The sequence below is a fragment of the Oncorhynchus clarkii genome, chromosome 9, assembly GCF_045791955.1.
Source record: "Oncorhynchus clarkii lewisi isolate Uvic-CL-2024 chromosome 9, UVic_Ocla_1.0, whole genome shotgun sequence".
Taxonomy (NCBI): Eukaryota; Metazoa; Chordata; class Actinopteri; order Salmoniformes; family Salmonidae; genus Oncorhynchus; species Oncorhynchus clarkii.
The window spans coordinates 53,800,626-53,821,586 of record NC_092155.1 but is presented as its reverse complement, the minus strand read 5'-3'; the positions used below and the strand labels follow the sequence as shown (position 1 = coordinate 53,821,586).

The 20,961-nt window shown below is 41.8% G+C and overlaps 1 protein-coding gene across 1 annotated transcript in view; it reads left to right on the top strand.

The window, feature by feature from the left end:
- Window positions 1–20,082, top strand: part of LOC139416567 (catenin, beta interacting protein 1) — a 29,727-nt gene extending 9,645 nt beyond the window's left edge. The window contains exons 2-4 of the mRNA XM_071165335.1: window positions 1,483–1,597; window positions 3,286–3,376; window positions 17,988–20,082. Of these exons, the coding sequence (XP_071021436.1) occupies window positions 1,502–1,597; window positions 3,286–3,376; window positions 17,988–18,046 (246 nt within the window). The 5' untranslated portion in view covers window positions 1,483–1,501 and the 3' untranslated portion in view covers window positions 18,047–20,082. The remainder of the gene's footprint in view (window positions 1–1,482; window positions 1,598–3,285; window positions 3,377–17,987) is intronic.
- The last annotated feature ends 879 nt before the right edge of the window (window positions 20,083–20,961 follow it).

Sequence of the window (20,961 nt, the reverse complement as noted above, 5' to 3'; positions counted from 1 at the left end):
TTCCCAGAGTCCTGGCTGACCCATTTGTGGGGAGGGGGGGGGGGGGGGACAAGGGAGGGACATTTGATCAAAAGTGTCACCACTAAGGCTCAGGGGCTACCATCCCAACCCCATTTTTCTAAAACGTGTATGTCTTTAATGTTCTTCTCACTTTGAGTCCTGTAAAAAGCAGGCTCTCTGTCTATCCATCTCTCTCTGTCAATATGAAGAGCTTCTATTGAAACCTTTTGTTTACGTTTATGTTGCACTGCATCATAGATATCTTGGGTTTTTAGTGTGTAGGTAGCCTAGTGGTTAGAGCGTTGGGCCAGTAACCGAAAGGTTGCTAGATCGAATCCCCGAGCTTATAATGTAAAAATGTAAAAATCTGTCATTCTGCCCCTGAACAAGGCAGTTAACCCACTGCCTACATTAATGTTTATTTCTGTAGGCCTTTTGCTTGCTTGCAGCATGCAGCTAAGAGAGTATAAAATCAACCCACCGTGTAGAAATTATCCACATACAACTAAGGTCATGTGACCAAAGTTTTTTTGTTGCCAATGTCTGTCTGTCCCCCTCAATGACACCCCAGCTAACGGCAGCCGCAGCATCCTTCTAAAAAAGGGGGCTGATCCAGCTTTTCGATTAAATCAAACAGCCTGTCAACATGTGTTAGCAGCCCTTTGTATAGGAAGAGGCCCAACAAATGTGAAAGAAACCCTATCAGACTCGGTGTCTCCCATAGGATTCTCCTGTGATACCCAGCCCCAGGGAATTTATTTGTAAAGGATGAATCTTTCTCTTCTTGGTTATCCAACTTTTTACTTTCCTTTTCAGTATTCCACTTTGTAGAAAACAGCTTTAGGCTTTTTTGGGAAAATATGGAAATATTTATTGGTGCACCACGAGAAAGAAATCAAATTCGACAACAACAAATCTTGTGATCGGCAGCAGCCTGTCACAAAGGAACCTATCCCTTCTGTCATTTGCATTAGCAATGGAAGGGCTTTTTATCGCCTCTGTTCCCTTCCCATCTCTCCGCAGATTGACTGTGAAAATAGGTCATTAGTAACAGGGGGAGAGATGGAGGGAGCAAGCAGGGGCGAGAAAGGGAGCTCTGTGAAAACTCCCATGCAATATTAATGAGAGCTGTTTCTACTGTGATGTACCAACCTGCACTGACTTAGCATGCATCCTAAATGGAACCCTATTCCCTACATAGTGCACTATGTAGGGCATAGAGTGTCAGTTGGGATTCAGCGTTAGCCCATGATAGGCCTCGACTTTCAGCATCATCATTGACCCACTCTCAGTGGTTTTAAATAGGGGGGTCGGCATTACAACTCCTTGAATTAACTACTCCTTCTAGTTTGCAGCTTTCTAAGAAAACACTAAGTGAGTTTACATTACTCTTTATACTTGGGATATTGCTTTTCAACAGGAAAGTTTAAAAAATAGCTGGAGGATGCCTTTCACTTTCTAAAAATGTACTTTGTGTCTCAGAGCTACAGGAGCAGGGGGGATGAACCGTGAGGAGGCCCCAGGGAAGTCTCCTGAAGAGATGTACGTCCAGCAAAAGGTGCGGGTCCTGCTCATGCTGAAGAAGATGGGATCAAATGTACGTATACCCATATATTGTATTAGTAGCATAGATATTTGGTGCATTATCAATTTCAAAGCTCTTGTGGTTATAAATAATTGATTCATTTTTATGTGCGGCGTCACTACAGTCTGGGGTTTGATCTCAGGCTGTGTCATTACCGGCCGTGACCGGGAGTCCCTTAGGGCGGCGTACAATCGGCCCAGCGTCATCCGGGCCAGGGGAGGGTTTGACCGTGAGAGCTTTACTTGGCTCTAGCGACTTCTTGTGGCGGGCCGGGCGCCTGCAGGATGACTTTGGCCGATACCGATTATTGGAGGACCAAAAAAGCCGATACCGACTAATCGGTCAATTTTTATTTATTTGTAATAATGACAATTACAACCATACTGAATGAACACTTATTTTAGTTTAATATAATACATCAATAAAATCAATTTAGCCTCAAGTAAATAATGAAACATGTTCAATTTGGTTTAAATAATGCAAAAGCAAAGTGTTGGAGAAGAAATTAAAAGTGCAACATGTGCCATGTAAGAAAGCTAACGTTTCAGTTCCTTGCTCAGAACATGAGAACATATGAAAGCTGGTGGTTCCTTTTAACATGAGTCTTAAATATTCCCAGGTAAGAAGATTTAGGTTGTAGTTATTATAGGACTATTTCCCTCTATACCATTTGTATTTCATTAACCTTTGACTATTGGATGTTCTTATAGGCACTTTAGTATTGCCAGTGTAACAGAATAGCTTCCATCCCTCTCCTCGCTCCTCCCTGGGCTCGAACCAGCAACACAACGACAACAGCCACTATTGAAGCAGCGTTACCCATGCTCTGAGCCTTCTAGTAGTTGTTCCTCTTGCTCTGCATGGGTAATGCTGCTTCGATGGTGGCTGTTGTCGTTGTGTTGCTGGTTCGAGCCCAGGGAGGAGCTAGCTAGCCATTTCACTTCGATTACACCAGCCTCATCTCGGGAGTTGATAGGCTTGAAGTCATAAACAGCACAATGCTTGACGCACATGCTGTTTGAATTAATGTTTACGCACCTGCTTCTGCCTACCACCGCTCAGTCAGATACTTAGATACTTGTATGCTCAGTCAGATTATATGCAACGCAGGACATGCTAGATAATATCTAATAATATCATCAACCATGTGTAGTTAACTAGTGATTATGATTGATTGTTTTTTATAAGATAAGTTTAATGCTAGCTAGCAACTTACCTTGGCTTACTGCATTCGCGTAACAGGCAGTCTCCTTGTGGAGTGCAACGAGAGAGGGGCAGGTTGTTATTGCGTTTGATTAGTTAACTGTAAGGTTGCAAGATTGGATCCCCCGAGCTGACAAGGTGAAAATCTGTCGTTCTGCCCCTGAACAAGGCAGTTAACCCACCGTTGCTTGGCCGTCATTGAAAATAAGAATGTGTTCTTTAACTGACTTGCCTAGTAAAATATAGGTATAAAAAAATATTTTTAAAAAACGGCAAATCGGCATCCAAAAATACCCATTTCCAATTGTTCTGAAAACTTGAAATCGGCCCTAATTAATCGGCCATTCCGATTAATCGGTCGACCTCTAGACACTACCTTTTCCTCTCCCGAGCCCGTTGGGGAATTGCAGCAATGAGACAAGATTGGGGAGAAAGGGGGGGTAAAAAATTACTAATATATATATTTTTTAATACGTTATTAATGAATTGTTTCTCAGCTGACGCCGAGTGAGGAGGCGTTTCTACGGAATTACGCAGGCGTGGTCAACGCTCAGATGAGCCAGCTACCACAGCACAACATAGACCAGGGTAAGGGCCACACCCATACACACAGCAGATAGAAAAGCATTATGTAGAACAGATTTGATTGTCTGTCACGTGGAACTGGAATTTCTGTTTGGTAAAATTTTTATCTGCATTGTTGTAAACGTTTCACCTTAGTGAACACACCCGTGTGCTCTGGTCTACCAACCCTGATGGATTACTCACCAGACCAACAGGCTGTCTGGGTGGAGCTGTCAGTGACTCAGAGGTGTCATTATTCCCTGCCAAGCACACATTTGGGGAAATTGTTTGTAGACACTTAATTGATGGAATAAAGTAATATCCACTGTACATGAGTCGCTCAGCAAGGCACAAGACGTTATGGAGCCTCTCTCGCTCTTGCCGATACACACATCAACACAAGAGGGCGCCAAGTCAATAGAAATAAGGACTTGGTTGGTTGGTTGATGGATGTCACTGCCTGCTGGTGCCTGTACTTCAAGGAGCAAACAAATGCATTGGTGAGGTCCTCTTGATTCGACCAGACTTATCAGTTGCCTTCCAGGCTGAATCCCAAAACGGCTGTGACTGGAGCCTTGAAAGCCCTTGCTGTCCTTCTTCCGTGACCCTGCTGGGTCTTGGGCCTAGTTTATCCACATATTTTATTATTGCCTCAGGCCAGCAGTGGCAACCAGAGAAAATTGCCTGTGACACCATACCTGAAATAATAGAATCTTATCTCCTTCTGTCTGGGTGGTTGCTGTTTGCTGGAGAGTAGTTATCTTATGGACTGGACTATTGTGAAAGATAAGCTGGTTTATATGATGTATTGGGAAGCAGCATTGTACTAGACCAGTGGTATTCAAAGTCTAGGTCAACTGCAGTGGTGTTGCCAAAATTAAACAAATATATACACTGAGTGCACAAAACATTAGACACACCTGCTCTTTCCATGACATAAACTGACCAGATGAATCCAGGTGAAAGCTATGATCCCTTATTGATGAAGAGGAGGAGTTGGGTTAAATAAGTATTTTTAAGCCTTGAGACGTGGATTTTGTATGTGTTGCACTGAGGGTGAATGGGTAAGACAAAAGATTTAGGTGTGGGGTATGGTGGTAGGTGCCAGGTGCACCGGTTTGGGTGTGTCAAGAACTGCAACGCTGCTGGATTTTTTAATGCTGAATCAAATCAAATGTATTTATATAGCCTTTCGTACATCAGCTGATATCTCAAAGTGCTGTACAGAAACCCAGCCTAAAACCCCAAACAGCAAGCAATGCAGGTGTTGAAGCACATTGGCTAGGAAAAACTCCCTAGAAAGGCCGAAACCTAGAGAGGAACCAGGCTATGAGGGGTGGCCAGTCTTCTGGCTGTGCCGGGTGGAGATTATAACAGAACATGGCCAAGATGTTCAAATGTTCATAAATGACCAGCATGGTCAAATAATAGGTCTGGAACAGGTAGCATGTCCAGTGAACAGGTCAGGATTCCATAGCCGCAGGCAGAACAGTTGAAACTGGAGCAGGAGCACGGCCAGGTGGACTGGGGACAGCAAGGAATCATCATGCCAGGTAGTCCTGAGGCATGGTCCTAGGGCTCAGGTCCTCCGAGAGAGAGAAGGAGAGAAAGAGACAATTAGAGAGAGCATACTTAAACTCACACAGGACACCGGATAAGACAGGAGAAGTTCTCCAGATATAACAAACTGACCCTAGCCCCCGACACATAAACTACTGCAGCATAAGTACTGGAGGCTGAGACAGGAGGGGTCAGGAGACACTGTGGCCCCATCCGATGATACCCCCGGACAGTTTCCTGTGTGTATCAAGAATGGTTCACCACCCAAAGGCCATCCAGCCAACTTGACACAACTGTGGAAAGCATTGGAGTCAACATGGGCCAACATCACTCAACATGAATATAAAAGCAACATGTAAAGTGTTGGTTTCATGAAAAATACATTTGAAAAAATCCCAGGAATTTTAAATATGCAGAAAAAGCTTATTTCTCTCAACATTTGTACCCACATTTACATTTACTTTACATCCCTGTTAGTGAGCGTTTCTCCTTTGCCAAGATAATCCATCCACCTGACAAGTGTGGCATATCAAGAAGCTGATTAAACAGCATGGTCATTACACAGGTGCACCTTGTGCAGGGGACAATAAAATTCCACTCTAAAATGTGCAGTTTTGACACACATAATGTTACAGATGTCTCAAGTTTTGAGGGGGTGTGCAATTGTCATGCTGACTGCAGGAATGTCCATCAGAGCTGTTGCCAGATAATTTAATGTTAATTTATCTACCAAAAGCTGCCTCTATTGTCATTTTAGATAATTTGTCAGGACCTCCACATCCGGCAGGCTTCACCTGCAGGATCGTCTGACTGTAATAAAGCCCTTTTAAGGGGAAAAACTGGCTCCCCAGTGGGTGCACCCCTGCCCAGTCATGTGAAATCCATATGTTAGGGCCTAATTTATTTATTTCAACTGACTGTGCCTTTAAACAGCTTGGAAAATTCCAGAAAATGATGTCATGGCTTTAGAAGCTTCTGATAGGCTAATTTACATCCTTTGAGTCAATTGGAGGTGTACCTGTGGATGTATTTCATAGCCTACCTTCAGACTCAGTGCGTCTTTGCTTGACATCATGGGAAAATCAAAAGAAATCAGCCAAGACCTCAGAAAAAATATTGTTGACCTCCACAAGTCTGGTTCATCCTTGGGAGCAATTTCCAAACGCCTGAAGGTACCACGTTCATCTGTACAAACAATAGTACCCAAGTATAAACACCATGGGACCACACATCCGTCATACCACTCAGGAAGGAGACACGTTCTGTCTCCTAGAGATGATGGTGCGAAAAGTGCAAATCCGTCCCAGAACAACAGCAAAGGACCTTGTGAAGATGCTGGAGAAAAACGGGTACAAACGTATCTATATCCACAGTTATTAAAACGACATAACCTGAAAGGCCGCTCGGTAAGCCACTGTTCCAAAACCACCATAAAAAGCCAGACGACGGTTTGCAACTGCACATGGGGACAAAGATCATACTTTTTGGAGAAATGTCCTCTGGTCTGATGAAACAAAAATAGAACTGTTTGGCCATAATGACCATCGTTATGTTTGGAGGGAAAAGGGGGAGGCTTGCAAGCCGAAGAACACCATCCTAAATGTGAAGCATGGGGGAGGCAGCATCATGTTGTGGGGGTGCTTTGCTGCAGGAGGGACTGCTGCACTTCACAAAATAGATGACATCATGAGGAAAGAAAATTATGTGGATATATTGAAGCAACATCTCAAGACATCAGTCAGGAAGTTAAAGCTTGGTAGCAAATGGGTCTTCCAAATGGACAATGACCCCAAGCATACTTCCAAGGTTGTGGCAAAATGGCTTAAGGACAACAAAGTCAAGGTATTGGAGTGGCCATCACAAAGCCCTGACCTCAATCCTATAGAAAATTTGGGAGAAGAACTGAAAAAGCGTGCGCGAGCAAGGAGGCGTACAATCCTGAGTCAGTTACAGCAGCTCTGTCAGGAGGAATTCACCCAACTTATTGTGGGAAGCTTGTGGAAGGCTACCCAAAACGTTTGACCCAAGTTAGACAATTTTAAGGCAATGCTACCAAATACTAATTGAGTGTATGCAAACTTCTGACCCACTGTGAATGTGATGAAAGAAATAAAAGCTGAAATAAATCGTTCTCTCTACTATTATTCTGACATTTCACATTCTTAAAATAAAGTGGTGATCCTAACTGACCTAAGACAGGGACTTTTTACTATAATTAAATGTCAGGAATTGTGAAAAACTTGAGTTTAAATATATTTGACTAAGGTGTATGTAAACATCCGACTTCAAGTGTGTGTGTGTGTGTGTGTGTGTGTGTGTGTATATATATGTGTGTATGTGGGGCAAAAAAGTATTTAGTCAGCCACCAATTGTGCAAGTTCTCCCACTTAAAAAGATGAGAGGCCTGTAAGTTTCATCATAGGTACACTTCAACTATGACAGACAAAATGAGAAAACAAATCCAGAGAATCACATTGTAGGATTTTTAATGAATTTATTTGCAAATTATGGTGGAAAATAAGTGTTTGGTCACCTACAAACAAGCAAGATTTCTGGCTCTCACAGACCTGTAACTTCTTCTTTAAGAGGCTCCGCTGTCCTCCACTCGTTACCTGTATTAATGGCACCTGTTTGAACTTGTTATCAGTATAAAGGACACCTGTCCACAACCTCAAACAGTCACACTCCAAACTCCACTATGGCCAAGACCAAAGAGCTGTAAAAGGACACCAGAAACAAAATTGTAGACCTGCACCAGGCTGGGAAGACTGAATCTGCAATAGGTAAGCAGCTTGGCTGGGTGTGTGTGTGTGTATATATATCATTTTTTAGGCATATGTATGGAGCCTTACTGTACAATATGTCCCTTTTTGCCCTTGAATTTACAGCTTGCAGAGCTCAATCTGGGAGCCGTACTCTGTCCATAATGCGCTCTTCGTTCAGGGAAGAGCCAAGCCTCATCAATTATACACTAGCATGACTCGTCAAAGGTGCACACGAGACAAATATTTAGGCTATGTCCCAAATGGCACCCTATTCCCTACAGTGCACTACTTTTGACCAGGGCCCATAGTGTTCTGGTGAAAAATAGTGCACTATGAAGGGAATAGGACACCATTTGGGATTCAGAGTTAGTCAATTGGCAGTGTGCCACCCACTCAGTATGATAAATTATTAGTAATTTAGGAGTTGTTTTAAGGACTGGGATTAGGAAGAGCGGCGATAACAACTAAGAATAGTGGCTTAATCACTTTTAACGAATATCCCCCAGAGCCCAAAGATCACACTAGATAAATGCTACAGTGCTACAAGGCTGCTTTCATGTGTGGTGGCTCCAATATATCATTTTAAGAAGGAAGTCCAGAGTTGTATGGACAAATGTAATTAAGCACCCAATCATTCCTCAAAAGGGAAAATCTTGTTGCTATCAATACCTAGGAGAGCCAGGGTAAGGAAACCAACATGTACTTTGGGTGAACTATTCATTTAAATAGTAGATGGTTGCACTTTGTAAAAGCTATTTTCCTCCAGCACTGCTGATGCTTTGTGAAGGTTCTGCTATGTCATAACTGTCCTACCAAGCTGTTGACCTACTTACCAATAGAGTACAATACAGAGATGGGCTATATGTGACAGCATCTCCATGAGGGAGGTTGTTTCTGTCTGCCTCACCACCCAGTTATAGTTCAGGCCAAAGCCCCACTGGGACCCATTACTACTTTGGTAGATGAGTAGCAAAGAATGTCCTCATATATTAACGGTGTAGAGGTTTTGTACAGGTTAAGGAGGGATAGCTATATCATTTTTGGCAAAAAAAAATTAACATATGACTTCAAATATTCTTTCTTGGCATGCTTGGTTTGGTGGACGAGTGCCATTTTATATATACGGTACATCTTGTAGCTATCTTCATTTCATCCCACCTCACGTAGGCCTAAATAGCTACAGTACTTACTAGGTTACCATAAGAATGAGGCCTATATAGCTACAGTACTTACTAGGTTACCATAAGAATGATGGATAATCCATTATCCTAGATTTCTCTGTACCACTGGGCTAATGTAAAACTGCATAGGACTACATACAACTAGATTACTTGTAGAGGTCAAATGGACTTCATCCAAAGAGCCAAAGGTGTCTTTCTGACTGCATAGTGAAACCGAATCCGTCTGCCCAGATACTAAAAGCTGAAAAGGGATGAGGTCCTTGGTGCTGAATCCTGCTGACTGCAGGGGGTTTGGTATGAACTCTCAGGGGTGAGTCTAGGACTGTCCTGCAGTGACGGTCATATGTCAGTCATGGATTTATTGATCCAAAGAGAGCTCGGAAAGTACAGTTAGACTCCAGAAGACGTAATGGAGACCTTTATGAGGCAAATTAGCATCAAAACATTTTGTGAATTATTAGCATTTAGTGCTGTAGTTTGCTGTTGTAGGTACATCATATTGTGGGTTTGGTGATACAAAGGGGTATTGGTAGGAAAATGTTCCTCCTAGGTCCTTCTTTATAAAGAGAGCCTGTAGACCGCTTTATGTATAAAGTGAAGCTTTGTGTTCACCATGAAACACTTTTTCTGTTTGGATATTGTGTGATTTTTATATTGACGACTGGTCTTCATCTTACCACCCCAAGCAGTTGGATCATGAACAAGATGCACTATTCGGTTTTTATACAACTACAGATTCCAGATTCATCATAGGGACTGTGAGATTGGTGTCGTGCAGTTCTGAAGTGTTTCTCCCAAAGACTGAAATGGTTCTGCTGCTGGCGTTAATGAGAACGGCATAAAGGAAAGCAAGTTTTGAACAGGCAACAGTGAACTGTTTGTGAATGGATGCCAGCAGCAGCAGAATAGGACTCTGTCACAGAGTGAGGCCTCTGTTTGCCTGATAGTCTATGCTCCCCCCTTGCTCTTTCTCGCTCTCTCTTTCCCTCTCTCTCTCTCTCTCTCTCTGTCCCCTCATCCTTTGATGTGCATCAAGCAAGCTTATATGTGAGAATTTTCTAGACAAGTGCACTGGAATGCATTTGTGAGTGTCTCGGGCATCGTAATGCTTTTCACTCTTTGTCATGCTCGGTTTGGAAATATTGTCTAAACACAGAGATATCTTGATTATAAATCATCACATTTATTTCAGAGCATGCACTGTCAGAGGTAAGAGGGAACTGGTGCATATGCTTCTAGTCATGTTTCTTTTAGCGACTGGGTCAATGAATTTGCATTTCAGGTGGTTTTAATTGGCAGATTAGCATATATGCAAAATAGGATGTTATGCTATTTTAATCAGGCATGAGGAATGTTGCTCCTGACACTGATGCTGTGAATTTTTTCAGATGAAACACTGATGATATTCTGTCTCAGAGCGGAAGCTGGTGGATGAAGACTGTGTGCTGTGTATATGTAGTTATTTTGTCCTGAGTCAAAGCTTTAAGAGCTGACGCATTAAATCAGGCCCAAGGGCTTAAAGGACCCTGCTGCTGGACACTCCCTTCATTTTGCATAATTATCTTGAATAAACATGACTGTTAACCTAGAAAGTAACAGTAATTTTGAGCCAGATTCACGGTCATTTGACGCAAAAGGCTGATAATACTTTTAGACAGGAAAGGAGCATTCTTATTAGATAGGTTTTGTTCCTAGCCCGTCATTGAAAATAAGAATTTGTTCTTAACTGACTTGCCTAGTTAAATAAAGGTATAAAAAAAAATAAAAGGGTAGTAAACCAACCTACCTCCGTTTCCATACTGTTTTCCTGGTTGGCTCTACTGAACGCAACCCATGCAGTCTTAATGAGCAGCTTTGTTCGTTATTTTAGACCTTAAAGTTATCGTTCTTTACCCTGACTGTAGTCCATGGACCAGGATAAACTGTAATCCAGTAACCAATAGCAAGAATGCAATTCTTCATCTTGGTCTTCAGACCAATTTCTTGTATTTTTTTTAGGAAGTGAGCTTTATGTAACATCTTTTTGAGTGTGGACACATCGCACCTTTTTGCTGGTATTCAGACTTAAAAATGGAGGATTTTCACTTATTGTGAGCCACCACCAAATGACTACCCTTAATGATACAAAGGGAGTTTCCTCAATATTGCAATAAATCTAGTCTCCATCAAATCAAATGTATTTATAAAGCCCTTCTTACATCAGCTGATATCTCAAAGTGCTGTACAGAAACCTAACCTAAAACCCCAAACAGCAAGCAATGCAGATGTAGAAGCAAGCAGAAGTCTCCATCAAGTTATGGTGAGCATTCTGACACAAAATAGCCAGCCTGGGGGAAGTAAATTACCGCAAGGAGTTGCCCCATTTCAATATTGCAATAAATAACAACTTTATACTCCATTATAAACTGGGTAGTTTGGGTCCTGGATGCTGATTGGCTGGAAGCTGTGGTATATGAGACATTATAAACTGGGCGGTTCGAGCCCTGAATGCTGATTAGCTGACAGCCGTAGTATATCATGAGTATGACCCCAAAAATATTTTTACTGCTCTAATTACGTTGGTAACCAGTTTATAATAGCAATAAGGCACCTCGGGGGTTTGTGGTATATGGCCAACATACCACAGCTAAGGGCTGTATACAGGCACTCCGCGCTGCGTCGTGCATAAGAACAGCCCTTAGCTGTGGTATGTTGGCCATGTACCATACCTTCTCGGGCCTTATTGCATGCTATGAGAAAATGGCTACCGTGGGTGTGGTGTATTACCTACTGACCACATGCAAGACCCTATCTCAACGCCTCTTAACCCCACTGGAGTTTCTGCGGGCGATTCCATGTCTTTATCCTCTCGGCCTGCACAGATTGTTATCTCTCTGCACTAATAACACAGTCATGATTTTGGTCAGCCTGTCTGCGACCTCATGTAATAAGGTGGTTTGGTGAACCACGCTTGCGTGATGAGTAACACTTGCTTGAGACCTGGAAACTCCTTCAGCTAATGCTTGAGCTTAGTGGGCTAACATGGGGTGTGCTTGTCCGGAGAGTGAAACGAGATTGTTTCAGACACGTAGACCGCATATTTACATTTTTCTCCTTTTAGTGCATGAGGATATTTGAACAAGTCATATGTGTAGATGAATAAATTGCTTTTTAATATTTTGTAAATATGAAGAAACCATGTAATTAGTCAATGTGTTAGTGAAGGCCTAAACAAATGGGTCCAATATCTAAAAAGGCGCAGTACGTCATGTAGAATATTTGTGTCACAAAGGCATGTTGCACATTTTTTGGCAAAGCTCTTCCGTCATACTTGTACAAAATGTCCGCTTCAAAAAGAGCAACCCAGATCCAGAACTGTACACAAAGGTTTCTATGGCAAAATGTTGCTCATTTTGTCTTTTCATTTGCAAGGAGGTAGGTGTTTCTTTGCTTAGTGGGGACAGGACTGGTCGGTTTTGCTTTCGGCTCCTCACATGCCACACTCCTCACATGCCACACTCCTCACATGCTATATACATAAGAGTGGGAGGTAGCCTAGCGGTTAGAGCATTGGGCCAGTAACAAAGGTAGCTAGTTCGAAAAAAACAATTTCCAATTCACACATGCTTATTAATACACACTTGTGTAAAATAGGACAAATATAAGCACCACATAAATAGTCTGGTGGTGCATAGGAGACCTGGGTGTCAGCCCTGTCTGTCACTCTGACCAGCAAGACATCAACTGAAACATTGCACCATCTCCCTTACACAAATATTTCAGTTTAGAAACAGCAGTAGAAATGCAGTAACTGCAGTCGACTGGTATTTTGGACACAGTGATTGCAGCATACTGCACTCTAACTGCAATATGTTTCTTAAAACCTCTAGTGACTCCCCATCCCGCATGCGGGAGCGTAATCATCGCCTGACGCTAATTAGCATAACGCAACGGACATAAATATCCCTAGAAAATATTCCTATTCATGAAAATCACAAATGAAATATATTGAGACACAGCTTAGCCTTTTGTTAATCACCCTGTCAGCCAAAGCTAGACAAGCATTTGTGTAAGTTTATCGATAGCCTAGCATAGCATTTTGTCCAGCTAGCAGCAGGTAACTTGGTCACGGAAATCAGAAAAGCAATCAAATTAAATCGTTTACCTTTGATGAGCTTCGGATGTTTTCACTCAGGAGACTCCCAGTTAGATAGCAAATGTTCCTTTTTTCCCAAAATATTATTTTTGTAGGCGAAATAGCTCCGTTTGTTCTTCACGTTTGGCTGAGAAATCGCCCGGAAATTGCAGTCACGAAAACGGCGAAAAATATTCAAAATTAGCTCCATAATATCGACAAACATGGCAAATGTTGTTCATAATCAATCCTCAAGGTGTTTTTCAAATATCTATTCGATAATATATCCATCGGGACAATTAGTTTTTCAGTAGGACCGATTGGAGTAATGGCTACCTCTGTATTTTATGCGAGAATCTCTCTGGCAGCATCAGGTGACCACTTGCTCAATGTAGCCGCTTACGGGTATTCTTCAACATAAATGCGTAAAACCACGTCACAATGCTGTAGACACCTTCGGGAATACGGAGAAAGAGTAATCTGGTTGATAGCCCATTCACTGCTCAATAGGGACTCATTGGAACGCAGCGCTTTCAAAACATGGGGCACTTCCGGATTGGATTTTTCTCAGGCTTTCGCCTGCAACATCAGTTCTGTTATACTCACAGACAATATTTTTACAGTTTTGGAAACTTTTGAGTGTTTTCTATCCTAAACTGTCAATTATATGCATATTCTAGCATCTTGTCCTGACAAAATATCCCGTTTACTACGGGAACGCTTTTTTTCCAAAAATGAAAATACTGCCCCCTAGTCACAACAGGTTATAAGGAGCTCTGACTTCAATCGATATTACGCTTGTACATTTGGTTAAAAATTATGTTTTTATTTATTCTTGCTCTGGGCTGTAGTAACCTAGTAACCTGCTTGTTGAACATCTCATTCCAAAATCATGGACATTAATATGGAGTACGGAGGTTGGGCACTGATGTTGGGCGATTAGGCCTGGCTCGCAGTCGGTGTTCCAATTCATCCCAAATGTGTTTGATGGGGTTGAGGTCAGGGCTCTATGCAGACCAGTCAAGTTCTTTCACATCGATCTATTTCTGTATGGACCTCGCTTTGTGTAGTACGGGGGCATTGTCATGCTGAAACAGGAAAGGCTTTTCCCCAAACTGTTGCCACAAAGTTGGAAGCACAGAGTTATCTAGAATGTCATTGTATGTTGTAGTGTTTAGATTTGCCTTCACTGGAACTAAGGGGCCTAGCCCGAACCATGAAAAACAGCCCCAGACCATTATTCCTCCTCCACCAAACTTTACATTTGGCACTATGCATCCCGGCAGGTAGTGTTCTCCTGGCATCTGCCAAACCCGGATTTGTCCATCGGACTGCCAGATGGTGAAGCGGGATTCTTCACTCGAGGCGGCGAGCTTCACACCACTCCAGCCGACACTTGGCATTGCGCATGGTGATCTTAGAGAGAAAAGGCTGAGGTGGGGGATCAGTGAGAGAGGAGGAGAGCTAACAGGCTGATGTGGGGGATCAGTGAGAGCGGAGGAGAGAGAACAGGCTGATGTGGGAGATCAGTGAGAGAGGAGGAGAGAGAACAGGCTGATGTGGGGGATCAGTGAGAGGGGGGAGAGAACAGGCTGAGGTGGGGGATCAGTAAAGGACGAGGGAGAACAGGCTGAGGTGGGGGATCAGTGAGAGAGGAGGAGGGAGAACAGACTGAGGTGTGGGATCAATGAGAGAGGAGGGAGAGAGCAGGATTGGAGCAAACATTAGCCAGCAGCTGTTTGCTCATAGGCGGTAACAGCCTGCCGGGCAGTGATGCAATCTGATTTGACTTGGTTGCTAGGCAATGGCTCCGAGGGCCTGACGTTTCTATCCTGTCGGCTAGCGCTTGTGTGACACTGCAAGGGAGCGTGTGTGTTGACTGTGCAGCAGGGTGCGGCCCACACATTATGACTGCGAAACAGAGGGCTCCTATAAAGCAGATCCCCTCTTGCTTCAGTTCATCAGTAGTCCAGTGATGTATTCCACTCTAATGGCCGTCGGCCCTGTATCTCTGTCGGTTTATTCTGAGCCTTTCTGCTGGTCTGCCTGCTCGAAACCTTGTGCTAGACACGTGCTCAGTCTGAGCTGCCCGTTACGCAAGAGCAAGCTCCCTTATGCAACCACAAGATCAGGGATTTTTCTTTATCAAAATGGGGCTTAGGTGATGGGCGTAGCGGGGGCGTGGCCAATGTTGCGGTCACTGACCAAGTATTTTAGAGGCCCTCCTGTTGGCCGCAGTGACAATGTAGCTGTTTCAAAACACATTTCCTGCAATTCTACACATTTTGCCATGTCAGGGAATGTTGCAATTTTAAGCTTATTCCCTGAAATTTTGCTAGGGCTGTCCCTGACAACAAAATAATATTGATTGACCAAGAGTGGTCTGTTCTTTTTACCAATTGATTGATCTAAATGTAAAAATCCATCATTTTTCAATATAGACATACAGTAAGTACCCTATGTGTTTTAATCAAATCAACTATGTGCACTGAGCTTGTCTGATGCTTTAAGCACACTGTTTGATTAAATAATTAAGATACACTAATGACTCAAAAGGGAGCCAGATCAAGATGGCCAGAAGAGAGAACTTATTCTCGAACCACCACCTCCCGCTTCCCTTTGTAGATGCCGGTAATACGCTACACCAGGGGCCGGCAACCTTTTTCATGTCGAGTGTTAATCTATCTTACCATTTCTACCGATTTGCATGCCAGGTATGATTTTCATATGCATATTTTTATAGAACAGTTTCATAGTCTCCGTATCGCAAAATTATTGTCATCTGGTTAATGTAAACTATAGAAATCTACATTTAAAATGATACAAATCTAAAAGTAACTATGTAAAAATAGCCTACATAAAGCCAACAAATAAAATCAGGTATTTTATGACAAATAGATATTATCTATTATCATTCTGATTGGGTGTGCCTGGCAGGGCCTTTTCCCTCCCCGTAATGTATTTTTAAAATAAGAATAATAACACTTAAATATGACCTTCTCTGTTGTCTTCTCCCTGCACCTTCATAATGTTTATTGTATTGTTGCATTTATTTGATCCATGTATGATTACTGTGTATGCCATTTTTATGAGCTTTTTAACATTTTATGTGTCAATTGAATTTGACAATTTTATGGGCCAAGTCCATTTCATGTGAAGTGGAGAAGCATATCAGTTCAATTATTTTTTAAATAAAATTTGTCAAAACGTGTGCCACATTCAAATTCAGTCAGGATTTGTGCAATTTATTTCTTCTGATGTGCCGCGTCTCATTCTCCTTCCCTGGCAGGGCCATTATGTAGCATAGAGCTGTTCTTTGCCACATCCTCATTGGATGAGGTCTATAGGGGACTGGGAAACTGAAAGGAAGAGCAAGTCCAAAAATAAAAAGATCCTTCCCCAGATCCTTCTCTCACTTATTTAGATTATGCCGACCCAAGAGCACCATAGAAACATCTTAATTATCTCCTCTTTAGAAACAACCAAACTGAACACCGAGTCTACGCCTGGTTGTGTCTGCGCACGATCTTCTGAAAAGGGTCCACCCTATGAGCCAAATAGATATGGACGCAGTCTGTGTGACCTACTTTCATTTCCCCCTGTAATAATTAAATCTAACAAGCAATGATACTTTTTATAGCAAAGTTGTGAAAAAAGAAACCTCTGTTACGAGTGCACCTCTTCACTTTCAAAAGTGATATTCGCATTCTGATAGCGCTTGACAAATCGGTTTGGTAAAACTTGAAACAAGACCATAATTTACTGGCAATTCAAATAATTTACCATCAATGAAAAAGTGTACCATCCATCAGTTGCAAGTGTGGCAGCTCTGCCTCCTCTGATGTTGACATTCAAGTATGACTGGGCAATATTCATTTTGTTACCATCAAACCTATTCAGCCTAAATCTAGGAAAGTTAAACCTTTTGGAAATAAATGCAAATATGATAAGTTACTAATGTAAGCCTATTTTTGAATAGCTAAAGGTTACAGAATATGCTACAATCAGATCATGCTTCAACTCAAAAATGTTTCTCTAACTTCGGAAAATGGGCAGGGCAGTCTGAAGGTACTCAGACTGAGGTTTTGGTGTAGAGTTTGATTTTTCTGTCGTTTTCTCCCAATTTTGGCACGGCAGAATTTGTAATCTGGGATTGGTATTGATTAACCCTCAACATGATCGAAGTAAATAGAATACGAAGGGAAGACAAGCCAGACCTCCCAATGTACACCAGTGATCACTGCATTTGTCTGCCTTTTGGTACCTATATACTGTAGCACAGCATTTCTTTTCTTTCTTCGCAATGATATCTCATGGCTTAGTGAGATTGGCTACGCCAGCTGGACTCTAGCATTAGCTCTCCACAGGTATTCCATGCCTCCTGCAGTTTGGGTTGGAATAGAGATGTGGGTGGAAGGGTCGTTTAAGGCCTCCGATGTATTGCTTATCAGGGCAGGACGCAGGACTGGATTATGTCTGCAGCTGGGTACTCCTAGGGAGACCTTGATTTTGAGTTGTGTGATTGAGAAGACTGTGCCTCTGGACTGTAGGGAACATGGCAGTAGTTTGGAATAGCTAGATGCATTTACCTATCCCTAAACCAAGTGATGTCGAGAGACTTTCCTATTCCATGTGCGATGTGGAAGTCTTGTGGCACGGTTATATAGTGTAGTGTGTGCTGTCGCTTTGGTGATTCACCGTATTTAACCTCACCACACTCAGTCATGATGACGTCAATTAAGTCAATGGCACACCCAACATGAGCTCAAAGTCAGAAAGTAAACAATAAGAATAGGTATACTATTAATTCATTCATACAAGCAAAGATTTCAAGAAATTCCCCCTAAATACAGAATTTATTGAAATATAATGTAGATTCAGGTATGTTACTCATGCTTATGATTACTAAATGTTTTATTTACATATATAATAGGACTTGTGTAGGTGGAAGGAATATCGAGATGGAGTTTGTTGTTGATATCTACTGACCTCTGTTTGTGGATCTGGGTCACCAGGTGCGGAGGATGTGGTGATGGCTTTTTCACGACAAGAAACCGAAGACCGGCGGCAGTGACCCTGGGGCACTCCCCCATCGTCTACGGCAACCCAAACTCCACCGACCGACACAACACTGTTGAGTTTCTGGGGAGAGGATGGGCACCTGTGATGGATGGAAGGAGGGTGGGAAGGAGCACTGGGTGTTGGTTACCTTTCGCTCTACCCCTCCCTTTCAACCAGCCTCCTTCCCATTCAAACGGATACACCATTGCCCCAGCCACAGTAGGTATGCATTACCATGGGTTAGGGCCTTGGTGTCGAGCAAGTCGATGTAAACACTTACAAGTTGTGTGAATGCAAACCTTGTCTTTTTGTCTCGTTTTATTTGTATTTTTTTTATCGGGCAGTGTTGTTTTCGTATCTGCTCTACTCAATGGTAGAACTGACCAAGGACATAATTTTTCCGTCAAATGAAAGAGAGAAGCGTGAGTGTTTTAACTAATGACCTTGCGGGAAAATAATTCATTACTTTCTTTGGTTGAATTATATATATTTTTTAACTGTACACAGGGTCCCTGTAGGCGGAAAGGTTTAAAAATGTGTTTAATGGTTTTCATATTCTTTCAAACCAATTGTACTTCTTCCTGCTTATTGTTGATTTGAACAATAGGCTGTTGAGATGTCAACTTGGCTTCCCTTTCGGGACATTAGAATCAATGACACTAGCACAAACACACACAGTTCACATAGGTGCAGATGGCCTTTACCCAAGCAAACAAGGTCTTGGGGTTATTGTGAAATTATATAACTTTTTTTTTATTGTACAGATATTAGAGGGAAAATACAATAATAATGAATTGATTGTGCCAATTATTATTTTATTTTTTTTATCTGTAAAATAAATGTAACATGATTTTTAAAAGTTGCCTGACGAGGGACATAGCGTAGTTCTAATTTATTATTGATAGAATTGACTCTCTCCCAAACTATTGTTTAGGAAAAAAATCATCATTAGAAGAAAGTCTACTCGGATCGAAACGCCTAATCTTATCAAAAGAATCCAATAGCATAATATTGTCAAAGCTTACTCTTGACTCACACTAATATAATTATATCAACTCGAACCACATCCATGGAGCTACTAGAAACATGGTGAATACTCGCAAAAGAAACGACAGTGTTTTTACTGCCTCCTCATACCCTTCAGCAATTGACGTGCTGTAAACAAAACCGATCCGTTTTCTGTGTTCGTTGATTGCAACTGGAATCTTTCCATTCAATTGAATATTTGTAGTTTTTTTTTTCAATCCGACTGTTTTTTTTGTTTGTAGTAACATACTCTATATTTAATGTGTGTAAGTACCTTTTTGTTAACTCGCTTAACTTAAACAATTGTGACTTGATGTTTTGAAACCAAGCATGCCTGCCTTGTGGTTAACAGTGTACATTTTAAGTAGATCTGGGAGGGTCTTGAAGGCCGTGCTACAATGACCATTGCTTGTACATTCTCAAAGTTTATGGACGCTACTAGCTCTTTAAAAAACATTTCAGAAAAATAGTCAGCTATTTAAAAAAACAAAAAAAATGTCATCCATGTTATCCTGTTGGCAATAATTTCAGGATCAAATTTCCTCAGCGATCATGGCTACATACATCGCCAACAAATAGTTACAGTATCTGCCTATGACAAAAGTTTGTCATTTTTAATGTTTACTCTTGTTTTTAACTTTCTTGAACCTAATTTCTCTGTGCATTGTTTTGCTTTCATCTTAAAGACAACAATGCAAAGGTATCTTATATACTATACCTGTCATAGTTGACCAACAGCCTTCATTTTTAATCTTTGTGTGTGTGAGTGCGTGCATGTGTGTGATTTCCTCTGTTAAAAAATTATACAAATCAGATTTTTCAGCATGCTGTTCAGTATGACTAGAGCTGTGTATCTTTCAATGTGATGACCTGTCTTTGCCTAGTTGTCGTTTGAGTTATTTTGTGTTGCCTTTGTATTTCTCTGTTGACATCGATTAGTTGGTTCTTGCTGTATGGCTGCTGACTAAATGCTTCCAAATCCTATACCAATTGAACCATTAAAGGAATTTTAAAAAACAAAGACTTATTTCATCTCATCATTGCAGACATTGTTTTGTGAACACTGCCTTTAGTAGCGCTCTGCCCACATATCAACCTTTCAGTCTATGAAATTAGGCAGAATATTGACCTATTTCCTTTCGGTGATGAGAAAGTGGGAGTAGGTTGTCCCTAGACACTAATCTTAGGTGTTTCGAATTTTTCCCACTGATGTTTATGGTTAGGATTGGGGGAGGTGAAGCTGATCCTAGATCTGTACCTAGGGGTAACTACACCCCAGAGTGAGAAAGGGACACTTAAAAACAAGTACAATCGGCTTATCACACTCAATAGAACCTTGATAATAAGGGTTACATCTCGTCTTTTGAACTCTTCCTTTACAGTTGCGGTCAGATAATGATGCTGTTCAATCTGATACATAAAACAGTTGTACATTTGAGCTATTTAGCAGACACTCTTATCCAGAGAGACTTACAGGAGCAATTGGGGTTAAGTGCCTTGCTCAAGGGCACATCAAAAGATTTTCACCAAGTCGGCTCGGGGACTTGAACCAACAACATTTTGGTTACTGGCCCAACACCCTTAACCACTAGGTTACCTGCTGCCCCATACAATAATGTGGCTTGTATACAGATATGCTGTATGTAAGTAATTATGCAATACTGTCTCAAATTGTTCTTCAGTTTTCTCACCATGAACATTTGGAAGTCGTTTCTCATCATTTAGTCTGGCAGTCTATTTAAATAGATTGTCATTCACAAGAGGCCATATCGGTTAAGGGCACACCTGTTTGCCACAAATTAGTGAAAAGCACCTCTGCCATAGGGCGGCGCACATTTGGCCCAGAGTCCTCAGGGTTAGAGTTTGGTCGGGGTAGGCCGTCAATGTAAATATGAATTTGTT